At 41.3% G+C, this 9,184-nt stretch overlaps 1 protein-coding gene across 1 annotated transcript; it reads right to left on the minus strand.

Moving 5' to 3' along the window:
- Positions 1–252: 252 nt before the first annotated feature.
- Positions 253–8,665, minus strand: mrpl55 (mitochondrial ribosomal protein L55). The gene is made up of 3 exons (XM_046049206.1): positions 8,382–8,665; positions 4,350–4,572; positions 253–703 (listed from the first exon to the last, which is right to left on the minus strand). Exons 1-3 carry the CDS (start codon positions 8,423–8,425, stop codon positions 554–556), a joined length of 417 nt encoding a protein of 138 aa, XP_045905162.1. The 5' UTR covers positions 8,426–8,665; the 3' UTR covers positions 253–553.
- Positions 8,666–9,184: the final 519 nt, after the last annotated feature.

Below are 9,184 nucleotides of genomic sequence, written 5' to 3' on the forward strand. Positions count from 1 at the left end.
TAATGATGGTTTGTGAACATACTGCTGATACTAAGCTTTTATAAAGCGTGTAATTGAGTGCTGTATCTTCTAACAGATAATGACATCCTACTTCTTGTATTTAGTAAAGATGTTGCCGTTTTCAACATCATAGAAGTATGTACACCGTTTTTTTAATTCCAAGACAGTATAGAGAATAGGTATTAAATTAATTAAACCTGATAAACCATGGCCTGACAAGTGTGAATTTATTAAATTCACCACACAGATAAAAAGCTTTCAAACAATTTATTAACTTAACATTGTTACAGTTTCCAGCTTTAACAGGTTATTTATACTTAAATGAAGGTAACCCCAGAGTCATAGTATAATTCAGCACCTGCTACACTTGGTTTTCCGTCAGTCATCCTGCTATAGAAAATTGCATTAGTCTGGGTTTCAGTGACCCACAATTAGATCTTTTGGAGGAACTACTTTCTTGCCATGAAAACAATCTGATTTCAACTTGAAGTCAGAGTCAAATTTTTAGGGATGCTGCCCCAGTCATGCTTTACATTCACCTAAAAAAAAAACATTATTTTTTCTTCCAGAAGTGGCTGTATATGTCTGCTTTGAAGTCGTCTTCATAGTAGAGGGCTGTCTGTTTTTTCGGCTTCTTCACCTCTCTCTTTTTCTGTCGAGCTCGACGCTCTTCTTCAGACAAAGTGGACAGATTGACTGGCATCTTTTAAAACACATGAAGAAACACCAATAAATATACAAAACAAGAAATATGAATTAAAATACATGGACTCATATGCCATGGGACTAGTACACCTATTTATCTTGAGCAAGCAGATTATGATTTGTATCTCACAAAAGTGAGTACACCCCTCACAATTGTGTAAATATTTGATTATCTCTTTTCATGTGACAACACTGAAGAAATGACACTTTGCTAAAATGTAAAGTAGTGAGTGTACAGCTTGTGTAACAGTGTAAATTTGCTGTTCCCTCAAAACAACACATCACACAGCCATTAATGTCTAAACCATTAGCAACAAAAACCCCTAAGTGAAAATATCCAAATTGGGCACGAAGTGTTAATATTTTGTGTGGCCACCATTTTCCAGCACTGCCTTAACCCTCTTGGGTATGGAGTTCACCAGAGCTTCACAGGTTGCCACTGGAGTCCTCTTCCACTCCTCCATAACGATACCACCAAGCTGGTGGGTGGACCTTCCGTTTGAGGATGCCCCACAGATGCTCATTAGGGTTTAGGTCTGGAGACATGCTTGGCCAGTCCATCACCTTTACCCTCAGCTTCTTTAGCGAGGCAGTGGTCATCTTGGAATACTGCCCTACGGCCCAGTCTGTGCCATGCTTACAGTAATCCATATCCTTAATCTGCTTGTCTTCAGCAAACTGTTTGCGGCCTTTCTTGTGCATCATTCAAGTATTACAGAATCTAATGCAGTGCAGCTGGCAGCACTCATACATGTATTTCCCAAAGACAACCTCTGGATATGACTGATGCACTCAACTTCTTTGGTCGACCATGGCGAGGCCTGTTATGAGTGGAACCTGTCCGGTTGAACTGCTGTGTGGTCTTGGCCACCATGCTGCAGCTCAGTTTCAGGGGCAAGGCCATCTTTATGTAGAGTAACCATTCTTTTTTTCAGATCCTCAGAGAGTTGAGCCATGAAGTGCCATGTTGAACTTCCAGTGACCAGTATGAGGGAGTGTGAGAGCGATAACACCAAATTTAACACACCTGCTCCCCAATCACACCTGAGACTTTGTAACAGTTTGTAACGACTCACATGACACCGGGGAGGGAAAATGGCTAATTGGGCCCAATTTGGACATTTTCACTTAGTGGTGTACTCACTTTTGTTGCCAGCAGTTTAGACATTAATGGCTGTGTGATGTGTTATTATGAGGGGACAGCAAATTCACACTGTTATACAAGCTGTACACTCACTACTTTACATTGTAGCAAGTGTCATTTCTTCACTGTTGTCACATGAAAAGAGATAATCAAATATTTACAAAAATGTGAGGGGTGTACTCACTTTTGTGAGATACTGTATATAAAGTCCTGTGTGGCTTTGGTGGAGTGTCAAGTCTGACAAAATAACCCTGATTAGGTCATAATGATGTCATTAGAGTTGTCTCAGCTTTGGCTCGAAGACCCCGGTCCACTGGGGCGGCTGTGGTTCAGGAGATAGAGCGGGTTGCCCTTTTTCAGAAGATCTGCGGTTTAGGGCTGCAGCTAACATTGAATATTCTAGAGATGATTTCATCGATTCATTGTTTAAGAAGTAGTCTTGCATGGCGGCGGCAGCGGCACCGGGCCCGGGATTAGCTGTGTAAGTTAACTCACGGCCCAACCAGGCGGAGAACAACAAACCCACATGTATACTTTTACAGCGGAGCATTGCGGCTTACTTTTGCTAGCCTTCAACTCAACAATCAATCAGGATTTCAGTTAAATGTCAAAGTTGCTGTTACCTTGTCTGTGGTCCGCTCTGTGGACTTGATGCTAGACCGGGTGCTTGCTGATCAGATGCCACTGTGCTGTTGCGGTAAGCTACATAAATGTTGTTTACATTGGACAGACTGCAAAATTACAGAGTTGTTGTTTTCTTTTTGTTTGAAATAATCCCATACTTTGAAGTATCATAATCACGTCGTGTTCACTTGATCACAGCATAAGCGTGATGTGCAACAGTAATAAATGTCCGTGTGAAACAATGCGCTATATAGTTTTATGGATTAAAGAAATCATTGATCCAATCGTGTCAATGCTTTTTAGTAATCAAATCGTTTCAGCCCTACGGCGGTTCAATCCCAGGCTTCACCAAGCTGCATGCCAAAGTGTCCTTGGGCAAGACAGGGCCTACTGAACCCTGAATTGCCGCCGATGTGTGAATGTTAATTTTAGTTTGAGCAGTGTGTGAATTCGATGTAGTTTAAAAGTGCTTTGAGTGGTTGCAAAGACTAGAAAGGTGCTATACAGAGCATTTACATTTACTGGTGGTATCTGTCATATGCCTATTCTAAAGCTGCGTTTCGACCAAGGGAACTATACCCTGGAACTAGGAACCTTTGGAGGAACTCACTGTGTTCTCACCAGATGGACCAGGGTCTAAATGTAGCTCTGCGTCTTCATTTTACCCCTAAAAACACCCTGCTGAAGTCGGTCTCCTCCTCTTCAAAAGCAGCTGAACAGCTGATTACAGCAGGTAATAAAGCTTGTTAAAATCCCGTTCCTCCGACACTCAGGCAACACAGACATGAGTCCTGCAGCTGATCTGCAGCTCTTGTCGCTGGAAATGTTTTAATAACCTTCCAAACTGTCGCAATCTTATTTTTGCGTTGTTTTATCTGTGCTGGAGTTGTATTAAGAACTTCATGGTTTTATCCAGTTTGTTATCCACACGTCTTGCGGATGTCCGCCTGAGATTGTATGTCGGCCTTAAATTTATAGCTGGGAAACAGCAGCCAGCGTTCAGCAGTGTGTTCACAGCAAGCAGCTGATGGAGTTGCACTAAATACTGGGTCAGAAGTTGTTGTTTTGAGTTTTCATCAGTCAGGAAGTTTCTACAAGGAGCTGAAGTCGGTCTCCTCTCCAAAACAAGCGGACCAGCTGATTACAGCGGGCAAAGCTCGTTAAACATCCCGTTCCTCCAACGCAGGCTGACACAGACATGCAGCTGATCTGCAGCTCTTGTTGGCTGGAAATGTTTTAATAACCTTCCAAACTGTCGCGATCTTATTTTTGTGCTGCTTTCTCTGTGCTGGAGTTATTTTAAAAACTTTATGGCTTTATCCATTTTGTTATTGTTATATGTTGTCTCTTCATTATTCTCCCACACAAAAAAGCTGCTTTAATGGTCAAGCTAAGCCTATAGCTTTTCATTATATTCCAGTCAAATCTGATGTTCATTTGTACATTTTGCTCATGGATAGTGGTTACAAATAATGATGCCTGTGCATCGCTGTGTATAGCCAGGCCTACAGCCTACGTCAGCTGGTTAATTTGCCTAATCTTTCCAGGTCTTTAGACCACGGTGGAAACGCACACAACAGTGGGCTGAAGGAACCTTTTAGTTCCTTGAAAAGAGATCTGGGGACTTAAAAGTCCCGGGTACTTTTGGTCGAAAAGCGCCTTAAGTGATATGCCACTTGGACTAGTGGTATGTTGTTGCTTTCACTGTATAGAAACATGTTATGTACATGTAAACATATACAACTCTGCATTGCTGAAAAATGATGGTATTTTCTTGTAATCAAAATACACACACATTCATATACTGAGCCTAAGTGCTCAGTACAGAACCAGCACTGTACAGAAACAGAGCACGGAGTAAAGATGGTATACTAACCATGAGAATACGTTTGGGCTCTTTGTATCTGATGTTGACTGTAGATCCATCAGGCCGGACCAGCATCACAGGGTACAGCCTCTCATATCTCTGCCGGCCACAGCGCACCACGGATGTCCTGTTGGAGTTGAGCTGCGGAATCTGAGTGTGGAGCAGTGAAACCTGGCCGAGCCGTACAAACACTGACAGGCAACCTGTACGGGTGAAAACAGGGCAAACACACCTGCCCGTACATACACACGATCAGCATTTCCACACACACAAAATATACCATAAATATTGGGTTTATCACTGCCAATAGCTTAGGCGACACTAACGTCTGTTTCCTTCATGTAATGTTAGGCTACATTAATTAAGCCTGTAAAGCACATTCACTGTCATATTACAGTTTTAATAGTTTGACAGTTTTAATTGGGGCTACATGGGATACATTTTACTGTGTCATTTCATAAAGGGACTGTATGAAACACGCTCATCATCAAGCTGAGAGCTGAAATGAACTCCTGTTTACAGTTACTGTATTTCTGTGTAGTGAATGATTAGGCTGCTGTAATCTGTGACTGTTTTCAACAGATGCTATAATGTTTATTGGAACCTCGAGATGTTCCTGCGTGTTATAATGTTGACAGACATGTTTGATTGTGAAGATATGATCTGTAGCATTTAGTGCCAAAAGCTGGTCTGCTCCTCTGACAGAGATCACAGCTCAAACAATGGACAGATGATGCAGTTGTCTAACAGGTCATATTTAATTGACGTCGCTTTAAAATAAATGTTGGCTCCGAGGAAAGGACATCTCATGTCATAAATGCCTGTTTCCTCGACTCCTCTCTTCTCGAGTCTCCTCCTCGACTCTTTAAGTTCACATCTCGGGCACATGAATTATAGATTTCTGTATGTCCTGCTCACAGGATCATTTCTACTTCACAATGCTGATTATCTGCATTTATATTTATTGATTCAGATTGTGAATTCGTTCCCGTATATGATTATGGTGTCTTTGGATTTATTAGGCTAAATGTTTATGGGAAATTGAAATGATGTAGGCTAACTCATATCAAAATCGACGCTCAGTTTTAGGCTTTCTGTTTATTTCCTCTTCTGATATCCTTTAACACTACTCAGGTAGGGCTGTCCCCGACTAAGTATTTACATAGTCGACAGACAGTGGGGGGGGGCTGCAGTTTTTCTGTATTAGTTACCATTACTTACACTGCACATTTACAGCTAAACTGAGGCTTGCTGTTAGCCTTTTTCTCTCGCCTGCCATTCAAACGTCTTGTGCCAAGTTTTGTGTGCGCGCGTGCCTGACAACTAACTGTACACACAAGCCGCTGTACTGTTTAAAAACGATATAATACTCTTTGTAAGGGTCATCAATTGTGATAAATGGTCCGAACGTCCCACAAGGTGTGGACAACTCAGCACAACACCGGCAAAGCTGGGGCTCCGTCTCTTCAGCAATTCCTCTGCCACTACAAACACATGTGCACTGACGCCCCCTTCCTTAACTGTTAAGGTTACAATTTTGGATTTATTCACGCACTTTAAAAACATTTATGAAATGGTTCTTTCTTTTCACATTTTATTTACAGCATATGTTGAAGTGTATATTGTAATAGGCAGCACATTGACTTATTGGGAGAAAACTGGTACTTCTATTTAAAATCAGACATTGAGTACCCCCATATCACCAAAATGGTATGATCCTCATTTCATAATGCCATAGCGAAGTTTCGACTGTGAGAATGATCAGCTTCACATGACTGTATAGAAATGACGATAAATTATGTACAACGTGTTCCTTATTGACAGACTGTCTCTGACTTTCTCCATTATAAAAGTTGATGGGAGACATAAAGAAAGACAAATCTTTCTAATAAATGAAGAAAGTTGTGTGTGGGGCTTTTGTATTTCAGACCTACAATAAACCCAAATTTTAACTAGACAGTGAATCATAAAACAAATCAAAAATAGACTTTGTAGTAATAAACTTGAGTTTAATGTTATCTGTTTGGTATTGGGTATAACCTGTTACCCAATAAAGGGACGTGTCGGTCAGTAAAAGACTTCCGCGAAGGATGCACTTGTGTCACCTCGCTCATAGCTTCTCGGAGATCGCTCGAGATCCTTGGAGCGCAAATAATGCTGCATTCCAGGCAACTGGGAACTTGGAAATTTCCGACCTCCAAGTAGGGATGAAACAGTATGAAAATTTCATCACGATTAGTGACCAAAATGATCACAGCTATCAGTATTATCACGGTATTGTAAAAATGTGCCGAAAGATTAAAATGTTCTGATACACACACACACAAAACCATTTCAGCAAGTTTCATACTGAAAACTACAAATACAATTGCCATTTTGTTTGCATAAAAAATAAAACAGCAAATACCATTTGTAAGCATATAAAAATCATCTAAATGTGCATTATCAAGATTTTATATTTTATATTATATAGAATACAGTGACCCCGTGCACAATTACATAAAAACAAATAAGTCTTTAGAAGACAGTGATAGTAAGTGCAATGAGCCCAAAAACTGACAGGAGTCTGTAGCGTTTCTAGATATGCTGGTTGGTTTACTAAACTGCGTAACGCGTGCAGTGGACGAATGGACTCTGCCGACACACGACGCACACAGCAACAGAACAACGTGTAGTGTTTTTATATGCAGTCTATGGTTTTCACAAGAGCAGCAACACTGAGAGCTTCAGTTTACACGCCGTTAGCAAGTCAGAGAGACAAACCAAAGCTAAAAGTGAACTCACCCTGCGTTCACTATAAGGTCATTTTTTTCAATCAAGTTTCCCTCAGCGCTCTCGTAAAAACTAAACCACGACCAGACTTCAGAGTGACTGAAGACTCTCTGCAGCGTCGTCTTCCGCCGTGTTGTCACTGACCCAAACCCACGTTGCATTCTGCGCATGCGCGCCTGCTTCTGGGAGACGCTGGACAGCGTTTGCCGTGAGATTATAATATAGCGCGGTTAACTGTACCCGGTTACCATGGTAATTACAATGTGTACGGTAATAATAACCGTTGGGAATTTTACCATGGTTTACCGTTAAACCGGTAATCGTTTCATCCCTACCTCCAACTAGAAAAAGTACCATGGAACGCCACTTTATGTCGGATTTCCTTTTTGTGAACTTGGGGAAAAAAATATGTACCTGACTTCAGGAGTAGCAACTGAATGACATCACACAACAATGGCAGCTCCCAGGGAAGCACACATTGCAAATGGTAAACAATAACCTAAAAGGCAACTTAAAACATATTTGCATATATTTAATTAAAAATATAAATACTATCATATAGTAAAACCTGTTCTGCATGTAAATTGATGTAGAAATATTTGCTAGGTAGCTCGTTACAGTAAAATGTAAAAACATTAGTATTATATACAACATTTTCTGTCTTTTGAGGATGACCACTTCAGTCACTTTTTTCCCTTAAATTGGCCATAATTTTAATTAAAACAGAGAGTTTGTCACGGTCAGCCATGTTTTGCGTTCACTTTCAGCCCCAGGCATCACCAAGGACCTGGAACGCTTTGAGGTTGAAAGTCAGATATTTCACCTTGGACATATCCCAGGTCAGAGCAGTCTGGAATGGGGCATTAGAGCTTTGGGACAGCCTGCAAGATGGCAGAGCGGAACAACTTCCGGTTCAAGCGAGGAAACGACAAAGCACCCCACAACGCGATGCGAGGAGTCACAAATTTGACAAATGAGAAAGCCCCCCTATCTGCTAGCACGTCAGCCGTGAGATCGACGTGCGCATCCGTAGGATTAACTGGTCCACATGCATGTAATCAATAACTTAGATTTAGGCACACACACTGGCTTCGGGGGTCTGTCTAGAGTAACATAGCTAGCTGGCAGTAACGTTATCAAAGAAAACAAGGGTCATACAAATGCAGTTCCGGCCCTTGGATTAACGTTAATTTAACTTTACGCGAGCCTTAACGTTACTTGTCAGAAGTCTAGCAAGCTTGGAAAACAAACATGTTCTACGGGTCTTACCGTGATAACAGACTCTGTGGCGCGCAGAGCCTCATTAAAAACATGTCTGCGATTAAGAAAACTGTGAAACAAAACTCGTGTTCATAATCTGTCCACCGCCGAATGCAGCACTTAACTAGGTCAAACACTGGTGTTCACATAGTAAATCTCCTCCTGAAACAAATATGGCGCAGATTCGTTCCGACTGGGCCGTGAGGAGCAGACTGTCCGGATGTCTAACTCAACAAAAAAAAGTTTGCCTCAGCAAATACTGCGGTAAAGCCGCCGAATGCAAATCCTTGGTCAAACCAACCTCCGTCTGATTTCTTCTTCTTCTTCTTCTTCTTCTTCTTCTTCTTCTTCTTCTTCTTCTTCTTTAATGGCGGATTGCAAACAACTTTTAAGTGCATACCGCCACCTACTGTACTGGAGTGTGTAACATCATATCATTCAGCTATCAACCTCAATAAGGTGCTCTCATATTCTGTTCACCAACCCAGTGTCTTTAAGAAATTTAAATAATGCCTTCCTGGTGATTCTTATACCCTTTTCTTCTCCTTCTGTTCCCAACACCCCCATCAGATTCCATTCCCGCCCTGCTTCCTGAACCCTATCTTGAAATATCCGTCTTTCCAACTCAAACAATATGCAGTGCAAAATGATATGTTCAACATTTTCTTTAACCCCACAGTTTTCACATTTTTCACTATTCCTTTTCCCCAATAAAAACAAGGTGCCATTCAGTCCTGTGTGATCTACTCTTAGTCTTGTCATAATAATTTCCTCCCGCCTGCTCCTTTCGCTATAATTTTTATTACTGACAG

Source organism: Micropterus dolomieu, linkage group LG05 (genome assembly GCF_021292245.1).
Source record: "Micropterus dolomieu isolate WLL.071019.BEF.003 ecotype Adirondacks linkage group LG05, ASM2129224v1, whole genome shotgun sequence".
Taxonomy (NCBI): Eukaryota; Metazoa; Chordata; class Actinopteri; order Centrarchiformes; family Centrarchidae; genus Micropterus; species Micropterus dolomieu.